The 18245-nt window shown below is 33.1% G+C and overlaps 1 protein-coding gene across 1 annotated transcript; it reads right to left on the bottom strand.

Moving 5' to 3' along the window:
• Positions 1 to 12874: 12874 nt before the first annotated feature.
• Positions 12875 to 17089, bottom strand: LOC121244486. The gene is made up of 2 exons (XM_041142567.1): positions 16511 to 17089; positions 12875 to 16345 (listed from the first exon to the last, which is right to left on the bottom strand). Exon 2 carries the CDS (start codon positions 16296 to 16298, stop codon positions 13332 to 13334), a length of 2967 nt encoding a protein of 988 aa, XP_040998501.1. The 5' UTR covers positions 16299 to 16345; positions 16511 to 17089; the 3' UTR covers positions 12875 to 13331.
• Between the last annotated feature and the right edge of the window lie 1156 nt (positions 17090 to 18245).

The raw sequence follows: 18245 nt of genomic DNA, 5'->3' as shown, positions 1-18245 counted from the left end.
GGGAAGGATGATTGAGGATTTACAAAGAGAGGAGGACAGGACTTGGACTGGAGAGGTTTTGGCGAGAGAGGAAGGGATATCAGATTAGAATTCTGAATGCCCTTCTTGCCTCGTGAACCCCCCTTTTATAGACACTAAAACAGTAACTTTAATAATACATGAATAGTACCGGCCGTTATAATAACAGTATTAGCCGACGCTAAAGACAAACATAGTACCGGCCGACATTAAAGACAAGAACAGTGTCAGCCGACTCTAAAAACAAACATAGTACATAACACGTAATCTAGTACAGAATTATTTGTTGCTTTGCTGGGCAATAATCTGTCGCGAATAACTTTTTAGAGGGATAATTTCTGCATGTCATGCTGGTTAGTCAGATAATAATTTTTTGTAGTCACAAATTCTGAGGATCATAATTTGCTAATTCCAGTTCAAACGGGTCTTAATTCCAGTTCAAACGGGTCTTGAGAATCCATCAGTTGTACCGGATGGTAAGGTGAATAATTTTGAGAAGGAGATGCAGCTTGGTTGCCTTGAAATTGAGAGGCCTATTGAGAAGGAGAGGCCTGATGGGCTGGTGATAATGCGGGTTGCTGTGGTGGAGTTAATCTGGGTTGTGCTTCTTCTTCATCGTCACTGTCTGATATTTGTGACATTACTTCAGCTAATTTTTTCAAATCCTTTTTGTTTGTAATGGATGCCAATTGTGCTTGAAATCTGCTTCGCTGGACTAGGACTTCCAGAGCTTTGGTAACTTTTGAAAATATCTTCAGTACATGATCATAATTGTATTTTTCCCACCATTTGATGGAAACTTGACGGGCTAGGAACATAATGGTTTTGAGAGAGGGATGAGGTTTGATAACGTATTCCCATTTCATAATCCAATTTAATTTTGTTTTGAAAAAGAAGAGCAAGAGGGGTGAGCAATGGTTTAATGCTGATGGGCTGTCATTTTGTGAGATGAAATTTTGGAGACTTTCCTGAAGGGGAAGAGGAAGGAGAAGAGGTTCAGGTCCATAATATTCCCACCATAGTGAGAACCATTTCGGAAGTGTTTTAATTTCCTGTAGTTTATCAAAATGAAGGAACCATGAATGACGCAAATTTTTGTTTTGTTTTAAAAATATTTTTGTCCATGCTTGCTGGTAATCGTAATAATCATAATAAGGAGGATCATAGGGATGAGAGAATTTTCTTGTCAAGTAGGGATTTTTTCCCCATTGTTCCAGGTGAGAACTTGCTTAATAGTAACTTTATGAAAGACAATAATTGGAGACGCTGGTGGAGAAGGTTGAGTTTGAAGGGAACAAGGAATTTCTGAGAGAATAATTGAGTCAGTATCTACTAATATAAATTCATAAAAATGCTGGGTTTTCTTAATGTTTTGTGAAACATAATGCCAGTCCGGTAGGAGAAAGGCATCAAGTAATTTCTGAGGGTCAGACAGATGTTGTATTTCAGATTCAATAGGAAAGACTGGATGCCAATGAGATTTGATAATAATAGGAGACGAAGAAGGTTGAGATAATAATGGAGGATTAATAATTTGGGAAGGAGAAGGAGGAGAAACAGCTTTGGAATAGGTTGGTAATTTTGGAGAGGCTAATGGTGAAAATGGATTGTAAGAGGGTCTAATATTTTGTGGTAATGATCCCAATACCGTATAAGGTCTTGGAGTTGCAGAAGGACAAGGTGAAGGATAGGGAGGAGATGGCGGCCGTGCGTATGAAGATTTGGACTTTATTTTGGACTTTGAAGATGACATGATTTTCCCTGTAAGAATTCTCGGGATAGAAAATCAGGAAGAGAATTAGATTCTCCTTTAATATGCTCAATATCAAAATAAAAAATACTTAATATAGCTTGCCATCTGGCAAATATTTGTTTTGCAGCCAGGTTTTTCACATCTTTAATTAAAACTTCCTTGGCTGATTTGCAATCAATTCTAAGCAAAAACTTTTGATTCAACAAATCATCTTGAAATTTAGAAATACATAATACAATAGCTAAAATTTCTTTTTTAATAGTACTATAATTCTTTTGAGTAGGATTCCAACATCCTGAATGGAATCGAACTATTTGTTCTGAGTTGGATGATAATTTTTGTTTCATAATTCCTCCGTAACCTATATCAGAGGCATCTGTTTCAACAATTTTAAAAGTATGAGGAGATGGAAGCTCTAAACATGGTAATTTCTTAATATGAGCTTTAATCTGTCTTATAATACTAGTATGTTTTTCTGTCCAAGGAGGTGGATTCTTTTTTAATCTTTTAAATAATGGTTTGCATAATGGTCTGAGAGATTGGTAAAAATCTGCAACATAATTGAGACTTCCTAGAAATCTCAGTAATTGATTTTTATCTTTTATTTCATCTGGAAATTTATCAGCAAATTCTATTGCTCTACTAATTGGTGTAATAGTTCCTTGATAAATTTCATGTCCAAGGAATCTAATTTTCTCTTGGAATAGTTTTATTTTTGATGAGGAGACAACTAATCCATTTTGTTTGATAACTTGAACAAAGATATTTAAATGTTTCCAATGTTGTTCAATAGATGAAGAAAATATTAATACATCATCTATATATACTATTGAAAAATGAGTGAATGGAGTAAAAATTTCGTTCATAATATTTTGAAATTCACTAGGGGCGTTTTTTAATCCAAAGGGCATAACATTCCATTCAAAATGTCCAAAGGGGACTGTGAAAGCTGTTTTATACCGATCTTTTTCAGCGATTTGGATTTGCCAAAACCCGCTTTTCATGTCGAATTTTGAAAATATTGTAGCATTATATAATCGGGATAATAAATCTTTTTTATTAGGAATTGGGTATCTAATCCATTGTAATACCTTATTTAAAGGTTTATAATTTATTACTAAACGAGGAACTCCTCTTTCTAATTCTGCCTGTTTTTGGACATAAAAGGCAGCACAACTCCATGGTGATTTACTTTTCCTTATTAATCCTTTTGTTTTTAAATCATTAATTTCTTTTTTACAATATTCTAGTAATTCGTTATTCATTTGGATAGGTCTAGCTTTAGTTGGAATGTTTTTCTCAGAAAATTCTTTTTCATAGGGTAATTCAACTATGTGTTGTTTTCTATTCCAGAAGGCATTGGGTAGGTTAGCACATATTTCATTTTCAATTGTAATTTTGAAATTATCAATTTTTTGGGTTAATAATGGGTCTTTTAACTGTTCTCGAATTCTTTTATATTTTAATTCTTGTTTTAAGAAGTTTATTTGGTTTTCCTTTCTTCTAATTTTATTTTTTGTTAAGAAATTAATTTCTCTGGTTAATGAAATTTTCTTTAAAGAGTTAATTTCTTTTGGTACTGGGGGAAATATGAACTTAAATTGTATTTCTTGTCCAAGAATTTTAGTAGAGATTCCTTCTTCTGTTACAGAGAAAGGGTAAAGTAGTGCAAGAAAGGGATTTCCTAAGATTACTTTGGTATTAATATTTTTTACTAAGATGAATGTTGTTTTAAAGCAAAGTCCATTATTACATATATGTGCATTGGATAATTTATAATTTATATTTAATTTTGTTCCATTGGATTGGGATAATGTTTCTCTTGTTTTTTCAAAATATTTAGAAGGTATTAATCCCTCTTGTATACAATTTAAGTCTGCTCCTGTATCTAATAGGGCAATTGTAGTAAAAGAGAATTCTTGATTAATTGAAACTGTTACTTCAACATACCATTTTTGAAAATTTATCTTATTAAGAATATTAATGAAATTGTCCGTTTCATCTAATGTTGAACATTCTCCCTGTTCAATATTATGTTTTTCTTCATGGAAGTTTTTCCCATTTTTCTCTATTTTTAATAATATAATTTCTTGTAATAGTTGTTCGTTTGAAACTTCTAATTTAAGATTAGATGTTTTTAAATTTCTGATTTCCTGTTTTATCTCATTGATTTCTTGCTGTATATCTTGAATCGTAATTTTCTGTTTGTCAGTTTTAAATCTACTTATTATTTCTGAAAAATTGTAAGGTGTTGAGGATGAAGTTATTGTAGTATTTTGATTATTAAATGTATCTTTTAATTTTTCTAAATAATCTTTTCTTTCTTGAGGGTTGTTGATTTTGTCTATTAATTCTAATATAATGTCTTCTTGTTTTGAAAGTACATTAATGGTTTTGTTACAGATACAATTATCCTTACTTAGACAATTTCAGATATGTACTTCATCTTCTTCTAATTCACTATCGGAAGATTGTTCTGAAAAGCTTGATTCTTTTAATTGATAAATTTCTTCTTCTTCTGAAGAACTAACCTCATCTTCACTTGATTTTATTATAAAGATGTCTATTAATTTATCTTTTAATGTTTCGGGTATATCTAATTCATTAATTTGTTGTTTAACTTTACAGTTTGATTTGTAATGTCTTATTTTTCCGCATTTATAACAAACAATCTGCTTTTTCTTTTTATTAGTCTTTTTAGGATTTTTTAGTGGCTTATTATATATTTGTTTATCTTTTGTCTTTTTATAAGGTTTTCTGTATTTTCGTTTTTTATTGGAATAATTGTTATAAACTCTTTTTCCCTTTTTGTGTCTTCTTGAGGGGGCTAATAAAGGAGTGTAACCAAATTGTTCACAAAAAGTACCTAATTCTTTTCTAGCAAACTTCTTTTCTTTCTCCATTTGCTTTTTTAATCTTAAATCATTGCACATAGTTAATCCAGTTCTATTAATCTTACTTATTATATCACCATATGTAAGATTATGAAAATCAATAGTACCGTCTATGATAACATTTAATACTAACATGTAATACTTTTTTTTTTTTTGCAGCATATTAACATGTAATACTAATGTATAATAAATAAAATATAATAACATATAATAGCAATGTATAAGAACCAATGTATAATAACATGTAATACTAATGTATAAACACTAATGTATATTATCATGTAATACTAATGTATAATAACACTAATATATAAATTCAAAATAACATGTAATACAAGTGTATAAACACTAATGTATAAATTTATAATAACATGTAATACCACTGTATAATAACTAAAGTATAATAACATGTAATACTATAGTATAATGACATCTAATTAAACATTAGTTAAATAGTAATTGTTAATAATAAATACTAACAATTAAATTTAGTGATAAAAGAACTATAAAAAGCAAAAATAAATAAAATTATGGTTAAAACAAAGATCAAAATTAATTTAGGATTTGAGTTAGGGTTTAGAAAAAAAAAAAAAAAAAAAAAAGACCCAAAAGCTCATCCAAAAGGGCTAAAACCGTAGCTCAACACGCACTTCATGTAAAACGACATCCTTTTCCTTTTTATAGGGTAAAACGGTGTCGTTAATTTTGCCCCATCCCCCCACCCCCCCCGAGTTGCCTCTCTCCCCCTGCGAGTCTGTTTGTAAGGATCTATGAGTACCTCTGAATCCTATCCCTAGCCGCACGGCTTCCCCCCAACCTCTGTAGTTCGCACCGACACGACCTCTCTCTAGAATCCCACTGCACAACACACGTCCTCTCTCTTCCTGCAAGTCTGTTTGTGAGAATCTATGACCCTTTGAATCCTAACCCTAGCCGCACAGCTCCCCCCTAGTCCGCACCGAAACGACCTCTCTCTCATAATCCCATCACACGACGCACATCCTCTCTCTCTCTTCTAGAGACATGGTAAGCCTCTCTCTTTTCTCCCTTCGTCTTTTATCTTGTTACTCCCATCAGCTTCACTTTCTCTTTAATTTTTTCAGTGTCTCAAGGGGCTAGTGCTAATGATTTAACGAAACTGCCTTGAAAAATGTGTTATGCCATCACGGTATAGCTAAGTGCTAAAGAGTCTTTTTCTTATATTTTTAAATAAACTTTTTATTTGTAATTTTAACATTTTATTTTTAGAAAAAAAAAATTATAGATTTGCATCCAAATACATTTCCTACTTTTTCTCATTTTGTGATTTTTTTTTTCTTGGAATGCAGTGCAAATAACTTGCAAGTAACACCAATGTTCCTCATTTTATGGATTCCTTTTGCAATATGATCATAAAGGCCTTAGTCTTAGTGGTATACTCTCTCTAAGATTTAACGTTCGAATTCTTTTAAGTGCAAATAATCTCTAAGAGCTATCGGATTAGAATATTTTTTTCCTTCAATTACTCAATGTGCACTTGCAGAAATCTCCTTGTCAAGGGCTTGTGCATCCTAAGATTTAGTCGAGACGCTGTCCTCAGACACCCGATGCCAATAAAAAGAAAATATATGACCAATTCATAACTATTATATAATTCTCTTTTGTTTTATATGAAAATGAGGATATTTTTATAAAAAGTTGGTACACCCATCGAGAGAAGCCACCAAAAGTGGTCACCGAATGTTCGAAAAAAAAATTTAAGCATTTTTTAAACCCCTTAAATATTTTTAAAAAAATACAAATTCATTAAAAAAATTCCATAACCATTAAGTAAAAAAAATAATAATCAATTCGGTAGAAAAAGTCAGTAGATAATATCGGTGGGAGTAGATTTTTCCTTTTATAAAATTCATATTCATATTTAATGAAATTGCATAATTGCATTTATTGATTATAAAATGAGTTTTAAATTAGTTGTAAGAGAATTCTAGATGTATCATCATTTTTTTTTTTTCCTTCGAACGAAGTTCAAATCACTTGCAACTTGCAAGTACCATCCATTTTCCTTCATTGTAGATTTTTTTCTTGGTTTTTAAAATGAGGTAAATTGGAAAATGTGTTCAGATGAAAATGTATTTATAGACTAATAATTAATTTTTCAATGTTTGTTTGACACCTTAAAAATTATACAGAGTAGAGTTTCAGGTGTTTCATTGCATTGAAACCATGAATATTTTTATTTATATGAATTTATAGATAAAATCACTTTAATAAATTTTAAGATTATTTATTCGTAATAATAAATTTTTTAGACTATTTTTAAATATGGAATGACGTAATGGTCCGGAGAGAGAGAGATAACATAAAGGAGGTAGAAAACATCAAATCTAATAATCTTTAAAACTTTTGCAATAATTAAATTCTTTCAGTAAAATACTCATTTTCTTTTATTTAAGGGAAAACGACATCTATTTATTACCTACTGATTAGAGCATTTACATTGGAATATCCAAATGTAAATGCAAAAGCTTAAATGCATAATAAAACATGAAAAGCGGCTGTATTGGATTATGCAAGTGTAAAATCAAATGGCTTTTAGTTACAGTGGTTCAACTCCTTTGATCATATTTGACTTGATACTGTAGTTCAACTAAATGTTTGTTTATTATTTTATTCCTCTCTCTCTTCTCTCATTTTTCAAATGTAAATTAGTTGCTTTTCCAGTCCAGCCTCTATACAAAGTGCATCAAACCCAATAAATGAACAAGTATTGACACAGAACAAAAAAATTAATATTGTAAAATATTAATATTTTCATGTAGTTCTTAATTTAGAAAAAAAATTAAGAGAACAAAAAAAAATTGAGAAATTTTTTTTATTAAATTTAGAATATTTTATTATTATTTTAACTAATAGATGAATAATCTAATGTGGGAATAAGTTTTGAGTGGAATAACTAAATGTAAAATCATGTCATATTATACAAATTTTACATTTGCATATGCATAATCCAATGCTAATGCTCTAAAGCATTAACATTGGTCTATGCATATGCATATGCAAAGTCATATTTGCATAATATGGCCCTAAAATCTTTCATATTGGTTTATGCATATTCAAATATTTAACTACCTATAAACAGTGCTTATCCAAATTTAGATAATTACTATTCACCCTACAAATCATATTTTAATCATTATTTCTCTCTCATTTCACTCTCTCTCACAATCCTTTCATTTTCTTCCTCCTTCAACAACACAACAAACCTTCACTTGCACATTTATTTTATTATTATAATATATTATATATATATTTTTCATTTTATTATATTTTTAATATAATATATAAAAAATTATATTTTTTATTATTGCATTTGTATTATTAATATCAAATGTATGTAGTAGATGTTAATTGCAAAATATATATAAAAAAATTGATTTTAGCAAAAAATTAATAATAACAATTATTATTTTGTCTCAAATACATAAGCCAAGGTAGCAGAATGCATGAAGCAAGGGATGAGAAGTGACTTGGTTGCGTTTGAGAATTCAAATAATTTTAGATATTCTTAAAGTTTTCTCAATGAGTTATGCTACGTATGATTATTTTTGTATATTTTTTGCGCATTCTATTGATATGATTAGCTAAAAAAATTATTTTACATTAAAAAAGTGACGTAATCAATCACATTAGTAGAGTACACAAAGAGGATACAAAAGTGATTGCACATAGAGTTTTTATTTCTGAATATTGTCTTTCTAAATAGCACTTAAATATAAAATATTTTTCAATTTCAAATTTTTAATTTTTTCACTAATTATGAACAAATCATTACAATTTTCTTAAACTCTCAAACAAAACACAATTTCAAATTTCGAATAATTTTATAGTTTTTTATTTTTAATTTTTAATTTTTTTCTCTCATTTTCTAAAATTTTTTAAAATCTAATAAAATATATTAATTCAAAATATTTTATTACTATTCATAAATTATTTCACTATTGTCACTAGATATTCTTACACAATTTTAATATTCAAACTAGTAGTATCCAAACAAGCTCGGTACTTTCTTATCCTCTACCATGATGTGTGCTAGAAGAAAATAAAAAATAAAAAAAAATTCTAATTGCACAAGACTATCAAATTTTAAAAAGAAACCAGACATAAACTAAAACCAAACATTTTTTTGAATTCGAATCATCATACCATAAATAAAACCTTGATTTTTCTTAATTTAAAATATTATGAGTAACTCTATATGCAATCGTGAAGTACGTAAACGTCACGTTAAGACTGTACAAGAACCGGCCGGACCGACTGTCTCCGACGTGAACCGGCCGTCGGATTTAAAAACCGGCTGAAACCGGTGAAGAACCGGTTGGTGGCGAGAGGATTTGAGGGAAAACCGACATCAGCGGTTCGGTGCCTGTTTGAACCCCTAAGAAACCGCTGAACCGGCCGACCCTTTCTTTGTTTTGAATATATGTATATTAAACGGCTTTGTTTTACTTAACTGAGTGAAACGACGTTGTTTTTAAAAGCAGAACTTAAAAAAAAAAACATATAGAATGGCACCGTTTGTCTTTAAACCAAATAGCGCCGTTTTGAATTAGGTTTCATTAATCCCTCTTCTTCTTCTTCCTCGCGTCGTCTTCTTCCTCCCACGTCTTATCTTTCATTTGCAACCATAAACCCTAAGCTTCTACTCTCACTCGACAATGGACGCGGCATCCCTCGTCCGTCACAGAGATGCCGACGGTAGACCGAAGAATCAAACCGCACCGCGTCGAGACTAATAATATCGATTTTCTCTCTCCAATCGAGCGGTTTCAACCGGTGCTGAGCTCTCATGGCAGACGTCGATGGGGTCTCGATTTTGTGCCAAAACCGACGCCGAAACCATCGGTGTACACCCTTACATCACGTAATCGTTTTTTTAAAAAAAATAGAATTCACGATTAAAAAATTAAGTTTTTACATGTGAGTCCATGTTTTATTCATTTTTTTCAAAACGATTACATATCGGTTGCACAATTTACGGTTACAAATATATTTTCTTAAACATTATTATTTAAAATCTTACTTAAGATGAAATTCTAAAATATATTTTTTTTAGAAAAAAAAAGAAGGTTGTATACTGCCATTAATGGATGACAATGTTACGTGGCAAATCAAATCCGGATATGGCATTAAGTTATTGAAAAATCATTTATTATCCATTATTTATCATCGAATTATTTAATTCCATACAAACAGGAGCAAACCATAAAAATTGGTTTAGGAAGAAAAGTTATAGATTTCTCTTTTGGAGGCGGATAATTAATTTTTTCAATAAATCTACATTGTATAGAAAAAAAACATCTTTTAGAATTAAACTTTAATAAAATATTGATATTTTGGGAGGTTTCAGCCTAAGTAGAAAATGTTTGAATAGCAAGTTGAGATGAGATGATATTAAATAAAAGTTGAAAATTAAATAAAATATTATTTTTATTTTGAGATTTTAAAAAATTGAGTTGTTTACTGTAATTTATGTGAGAGTTTTAAAAGATTCTAATGATTAAATAAGAAAAAATGAGTTGAGAAACTTCTTGTATCCAAACAACTTAAGCCATCACAAAGATATCTTGGTCATTAGTTGCAATTCATCAACAATATCTTTCAACATCTTTGGATGGAACGTTTCATCTTTTTTTTTTGGAAAATGCTAAGCGTCCCACTCCCAACTCACTGGGAGCTACCACTTGCATTAGTGTATTTTTTTTATGTGTTTTTTTAATTCTTTTTTTATATAGATTTTGTTAATAATTTTAAATATTTAAAAAAATAAAAAAAAATTCATAATATTATTAAAAAATACTTTCTTAATCATGAAATAAAATAAAAAACTATTTTTTTATTTTACATCATGATTAAGAAAATATTTTTTAATGATTTTTTTACTTTTTGATTAAAGAAGTATTTTTTAATAATGTTCTAAATTTATTTTATTTTTTTAAAATATGTAAAAGTCTTAAAAAATCTATATAATAAATAATCTAAAATAAAACGCTTGAAGGAACAATGTTAGACCCCAGCGGGGCTGTAGCACTATCCTATTCTTTTGCAAAAAGGTAAATTATACGTTGACTTGGTAACGGCAATGTCAATAAAAAGTTGACTAATGAATTCAACTCAAAATAAAAGTAACTGACACTTCAGCACGTAAAATCATTTTTGTAAGATTAACGTGTAGATAAAGAAATAATCAAAGTCAAAGCTTTCGAAAAGCTTATGATGAAAACCAGAAGTGATGTAGCCGGATTTAGATCTGGATTCTGTGTTGATAGCATTCAACTGCCTTAAAAAGTCAGATTAATGCAAATACAAATACGATAAGAAAATTCATACATAGTGTGTAAACGTCACGAAACCGTTTTGAAGAAAAAGAGTAGAGATTATTATTAAAAAATTAATTTTTTTTATGTAAATCTCATATTTTATTCATAATTTTCAAAACAATTATACAGTAGTTGCACAATACAAAGTTGCAAATACCCTTTCTCATCAAGAAATAATATTTTAATAATATTTTATTCAACTCATCTATAATCATCTAATCTCACTATTCATACAAATCCTTAATATCGTGTTATATTCGAGTTTTAGAGGGATTTTTGCCATGCATACTGCACAAAAGGAGTGCTTTTACAGGTTTTAGAGGGATTTTGGCAGAAGAAAATCACCTCTTCGCTGCAAATAGCATGTTGAAGATCCGCTTAAATTCTATCCGAAGTTGAGAGTTCGAACAAAAATTTGAGAAAAGCAACAAGATTGCGTGCATACTTGGGTGTCACAATCATATATATCTTTAAAAAAAATGGGTTGACAAACTTCAAGGATTTGACTTGTGTTGGAACTAAGATCTGTTGGACGAAGAACATCTAAGTTCCATCTTGTTAAGGGATACATATCCCCCATCCAATAGGTCTAATTCTAGCCAGAATTGAACCTAAGCCAAAAAGCCAACTTAAATACACAAAATTCTCAGCGAGAGTACCCAAAAAGTCATATTTCTTGAAGTGTTATTTTCTACAAAAACAGACAAGTTCAGTAAGCCAAGGAAAAGAAACAGACAAGAAGTTCATTAAGCCAAGGAAAAGAAAAAAAGACAAGAAGCTCATTTGTTAGCAATTGTATTTTACGTGTTTGGTAAGAGGTAAAAGCATAACAAAGGCAGTGGTAACGATAGATAGGCAATGTAAAACAACCCTTGTGTTTTTGTCCATCTTTGTAGTAAATTAGCCAAGTTCCCTTGGAAGCCAGAACCAGTCTCCTTTGCTGATTCAAACCCCACTTTCTTAAGAGATCAGTCTAGTCTGGCTGTGTGCTGTATCTAAAAGGGAATCTTACTAGCTTATGATCCATATGTCAACGGTATTTTCCTTCCAAATTTCAAGGAACTTGAATGGTTTCACTTTGCTCTAGTCCACCTGTCTGATTTAGCATGAAAAATAATAATCAAGAGAGACTTGGTGCTAATATTCATGGCCACAAGAACTCGGATATTATTATGACCAGTTCAATAATAACCTATTTTCTTATAGTTATGGTAGCTACAATGGGCTGGTGTAGAAAAAGCCACCAAATCCAGGTTAAAGCCATGGGAGTGTCAGTACCAAAAGACACCTCCGTATTTTTGACATTCCATGAAAAAGACGAGAGATGCGAGTTTGACAAAGAATCAATCAACTTGAACACAACATAATCAAGACAAAAGCCATTACAAAAGGAGAGGGATTCTAAATTTGTTTGTAGGTCAAGGAGTAGTCATTGATTGGAAAGAGATAGATCGATGAAAGTATAGACAAGTCGAACCACCTGCCTAACTCGAAAATAACACATGATCTGACAAAATTGGAGTCACAAAGACGAACCATTCTCTAACTACTTGTTTCTGTATGGACCAACCAGCCAAACCTACCCATTTGCAGATGAATGCACTTGTTCTGTTCCCAGACGGAATATTTCGAAAGCTACTCATTCCACAGAAGCATTTAATCTGCCCTAAACTAGACTACGGGAGCAAAATTCAACAAGATTTCACAGTAGTGGTCAAGCTAATATCAACTCAATGCATTACCCGATTGACCAAATCAACAAAAATGTAACAAGCTGGAAAAAGGGACAAGATAGCATAGAACAATCTATTTATTTCTTCTAAAAAAAATTGGCACACGGGAAAAAGATAAAACAGAATAGAACATGATATTTGAGTTTCTTCTCCAAGATATAGTTGTATCTAACATATATTGCACATATTGGAAGCTGTTTACAGACCAATGTCAGTTCTCTTTCAAATTCCACATTACTTCCTGTGCTCAGATGATTTTTGAGCAAACTCTACTTAAATGTTGCAAAAAAAAAGAAAATAATAATAATACATTGATAGATATAACAAGAAGAATGAAAAAATTCATCATCTCACTAAGCAAAAGCTTTTATGAAGCAATTTTAAAATAAAAAATAAAAATAAAAAGGACCGAACAAAACATACCTTCACAACCTATCCTCTTTGGTTCAACATCTCCTATTTCCCTGTCTCAAATTTCAGCTCAGAAAGTTCAAGCTCCAGCATGTTCTCTCCTGCATAGCTAAAGGCACTGGTGGGGGAAAAAAAACTAAAACATGGATACAAGCTCCCAGTCCTAAGTTTCTGGACTTTCTGGGACTGGAGATAATTCACCACCTTCAGCAAATGATGGATTAAGAAACTTGGCCACAAAAGCCCACATCTTATAAACATCTTCAAAGTTTGTTAGAAAACTGAGAGATGCAGTAACAACCTCAACTCTGAAGAACACATTTTTACCATCTTGGCAGCCATTAGCCATTGGTTTGCACAAGTCTGTATCCTCAAGGTCAGATCCACAAGGCTGTTTTGGATTGTCCACTCTTCGAACGTGACTAAGGATACCAATGCCAATAGAAATTCCATTTTTCTCAGCCAACTTCTGGACAATTTCTGGGTGGACAAGCCCTCTTCCACTGCTCTCTCTCACATTGAAAGCTACAGCCGCACCCCTTTCATATTTAATCTTGGGGCCATATATTTGCACAAGAGGCTCTCCTTTTCCTTCATCTGAGCCAGGTAACCGGAGTTGAAGTAATGAGGTAACAAGCCAATTGATTAGATACCGTAGCCTGAGGGTAGTTTTATTCAAACCCAGCATATTAACATGGTCAAGATGCCGACAAATTATCTCAGGCTCCCTCCTTCCCCACTCTTGCTCATCACCATATTCTCCATCGCTGACAGAATCATCATCAACAAGGGTAGGCCCAGATACTTCTCCAGACTCAAACAAGTGGCTCAGACCTTCTTTGTGGTTGTCTTCTATGCTAAAAGACACCCTATGGCCCATGCTTGCAACCCGGTCCCCATCTTCCAGACAAAATAATCTACCGCCAGCAAATCGGTCCCCTTCCCTCCTTCCAAGCAGTCTATACTCTCCTTCTGTCTCTCTTCTTATTGCACTGTCTTTCACTTCTTGACATATTTTGGAGGTCGAGGATTTCTCACGATTATCATGCCAATTGCTGGAGTTCTGGTTCTTCAATCTGGATCCATTTGCAATAGATCTCAACTTAGTATCACTCTGAACCAGATCTTCTCTAATTTCAGGCTCTTGGATCTCAACTGGCCGAGACTCTGCATAAAATTCACTACTTTGAGAGGCATCTGCGTCAGCAAACTGCTCTTCTTCAGGAATCTCCTTAATACGGTCAAGCTCCTGAGACATTGATAAAACAGCTGCATCAAAGGACAACATAGGATCCTCATGCAGTTTGAGGTTTACCCTCCTGTCATCATATATTGGGCTCTTTAATGTTTTTGAAGTTGGTTTTGGAGAGATTTGCTTGTTGCTTCTTGTGCCAGAAAACCACGATGGCGGCAAGGGTGACCCTGCTTTCTGTTTTGTCAATTGGCCAGAACCATCAGAGCCGAATGGACTCTGACCCAAATCAATCCAGTATGAATAGTTCGACGATTCATCCTCACTGAAAACTGGACTTTTCATAACCTCGCCAACTGAAATGCTCTCAGCCTCCTCAAAAATGGTGCTAGCCCCATCCCTGTCTGAGCTGTTATCTTGTTCCATCTCTGTCTCAAAGACATCCCTTACCTGGTTGGAAGTGAATACACCTGAAAAGGCAGGCATCTGTGGCCCCCCATGTGTCTCAGGTATTGATTCTTCATTGCCATTTAATGCATCATTTTCAATTCCGGCCAAAACATCAAGGCCATCCACCGAATCACTAAGGTAATGAGGAAAAACCGGGAGAATCCTCACCATTCCTGACCCAGTATGCCCGGATGGGTTTTGCAGGCTTCCCATCACAGATTTTTTTATCAGAAGGCATCCAAACCCAGTTGGGTCAGAGCCAAATACCCTGTAGAACGAGGTGATAATAAAATCTGGCCGGAAGAGGGACAACCCAAGAGAATCCATGTCCTTAGGACCCAATGAACCGGCATCAAGCAATACATGCCAATTGTTTTGCTGAGCAAGTGCCATCCACTGGTAGGAATACTTGGCCCCAGTTACCCTTGACTGTACAGGAAATACAAAAAGCCCAGCTGCAGAATCCTTTTTCCTCCTCTTCTTATTTGCAATTTTTTTCCTAAGCTCTCTGGAGCTGAGTTTCATGGAAGGCCACTTAAACCAAGCACTTGAAACCTTGGCACCTTTCTCCTTGGCACTCTGAGCCATCCAATTCACGGACTGGCTCTCATGATCAAACATGGTCAACAACTTCTTGTTTGTTTGGAAAGGGTAAGACTCAGCAAGCAACTTAAACGCACAACCTCTACTAACAGTAAAAACAAGTCCATATTCATTTTCAGGGATGTTCAAATAATCCATAATCCTACACTTAATATCGTCTTCTACGGTACCTTTCTCGGCACCTCCATAAAGGGCATGGTTGCTCAGATTCGCAGTTATCTCTGACAAAGTAAATGCCGATGACTCCCAATATTGTTGAGTTTGAAGGTAAGATAAGAGGCCAAAGCCACAATAATCAAGGCATACCTTTGCGGAAGATTCTGTTAAGTGGCCATACTCGTTCAACCTCAACTGGTCAATCTTTTCCGTGGATTGAAACTTGGGGTACGCTGTAAGGAACTTGTTGAAGGCATCCCGGAAGCTAGGAAGGAGCTCCACTGAGCTAAAGCTTCGCTCCGCCGCGAGAGCCGTGGCACGCAAGAATTCTTTCTGGGCATGGAGGCGAGCAAGGGATCTAGAGCGCCCGAGACCACCACCCGCTTGGTTGGAAGGCTCCGAGGAATCAATATCTTGGGATTTCGAAAGGGAACCGGCCTCAGATGCTTCCTCAAGAGCCTCTCTGAGCTTATTCTCCTGCAATTGCCGAAGAATCGATGAGGGATTTCGCTTCCTTTCTCCCGTCAAACCAGGACCTTCCCTCCTCCTGCTCTTCTTGTCCATGATTATGGCGGCACAGTGGGTTATAGGCTTCCATAGTGACATATGCATGCCTATCTCCCTCTCTTCCCACAGCCAATCTCTCGACCTTGAACGCAAAGCAAATAGGATTTCTGTTTTCTTTTCAAAATGAAATCGTTTGCCGCAGAAGTTCAGTCTCAGTCGCATACATTTCAAACTTTAGGTCTACTGCCGAGGTGCCTTTACTTTATCACCTTTCATACATTCAAAGCAACAAAAAAAAAAAAAAAAAAAAAAAATCAACGAACATTCCTTTTAAGACCCAGACCTTTAGTGAGAGATCAACAACGCTTGGTCTTAAAGAAGAGGAAAAAAAAAAGTGAAAAGAAAAAAAAAGTGTCATATTATTAGAAGCAGACCTTTAATGGCGATCAGAGAAATTCCAGCTTTAGCATCCCTCATGGGCAGGCTCCCTCCATTCAAATTCAATACCAACGTTATGGAATATCCATTAAAATAAACAAACAAAATATCCTCCACAAAAGTTGATGAGCCCAGAATCCAAATTTTATAACCAAAGATTGGATTTTTACGAGGGAAAGATCTCACAGACTCCTAAAACACATTTTCATTAGATTTTTTGGACAGATTCCAGAAAAACAAAATGGAAATAAGAAATTCTAAAACCCAGGAAGACCCAGACTTGAACCCAAAAACAGAAACTGAGCCGGAGAAGAACCACGGAGCAGCAAAAATTGCTTCAACAACTCCTCCCCTACTATTTAGTACAACCACACCAACCACTTTTCCTCTCTCTCTCCTCGTCTAAGACCTGTAGCAGCAGGGCATACTAAAGGCAAATCCTTCGCAACCCATCGGTGTTCGCATTTACTCTCATACCGAATACAAAGATGTCCGCATTGAATGCCCTCTGTTTCACACTCCACCACCTCTCTCTCTCTAATTTCCAGTTTAGTCCCTTCCGTGGCCCCACTTGGTTTAGGCTATGGAAAGACCGTGCTTTGGTTTGACCCATTACTTTGCAGATGATTGCAGATGAGTGCAAGCAGCAGAAAGTGGAAGTCTACGTGGGACTATTCTCTTCCATAAAGATGCATAATGTCGGAGAAAAAAAGCATTTTGTGCTACTTTGACCTTATGCCCTGCGCTACATATTTTGTTAAGGATCTTTGTTGATGAAGATAAATATGGTTTACTTCTTTGATTACTGGTGTTTTAAGACAGAAAACAAAACAAAACAAAACAAAAAGGTCGTTTGTTCTATGGACCATGGGGGGAAGAGACCCACTCATCTACCCTCCACCAGAAATTGAAAACGGAAGTTAAAAAAAAAAAAAAAAAAAAAAGGAAAGGAAAAAGATAACAAAGCATTAAAATGTTAGAATTGACATAAATTGTTTTTACAGATAAAATAAGATGAGTTGAGAGATATTAAAATTAAAAAATTAAATAAAATATTGTTAGAATATATTTTTTAATATTATTTTTATTTTAGAATTTAAAAAAATTAAATTATTTATTTTATTTTGTATGAAAATTTGAGAAAATTGTAATGATTAGATGAGATGAATTGAGATGAACTGTGAAAAAAAATTAGATTTGTTATTGGAAAATTTTGACCAAACTGTTTTATGTTTCGGAATTTTGATACTAAAATGCAATTTGGATAGTGAGTTGAGATGAGTTGAGTTGAGATAAAAATTAAATAAAATATTTTTAAAATATTATTTTTTAATATTATTATTATTTTGTGAATTGAAAAAATTGAATTATTTATTATATTTTATGTGAAATTTTGATAAAATTATAATGATAAGATGATATGAAACACACTATCTAAACGGGCCTTAAGATCTTAATTTCTAATTTTGGAACATTTGCACCCAAAATTTACTCTGTCAACGTCTATCATCTCTAAATAAATAGAGTAGTGCTAGCACGAGAGATAAGGGCAAAAAAATATATTTTTTTATATTTTTAAATATTTTTTTAAAAAAAATTTACAACATTATTAAAAAATATTTTTTTAATCACTAAATAAAAAAAATGTCAGATATCCAATCAAGACCCAACTGTAATTGAGAGTAGCATTTTTCAAATAAATATAGTTCTTTCACTTGCAAGTCAAAGCCA

This window comes from Juglans microcarpa x Juglans regia, chromosome 8S (genome assembly GCF_004785595.1).
Source record: "Juglans microcarpa x Juglans regia isolate MS1-56 chromosome 8S, Jm3101_v1.0, whole genome shotgun sequence".
Classification (NCBI taxonomy): Eukaryota; Viridiplantae; Streptophyta; class Magnoliopsida; order Fagales; family Juglandaceae; genus Juglans; species Juglans microcarpa x Juglans regia.
This window is presented reverse-complemented; position numbering and strand designations above follow the sequence as displayed.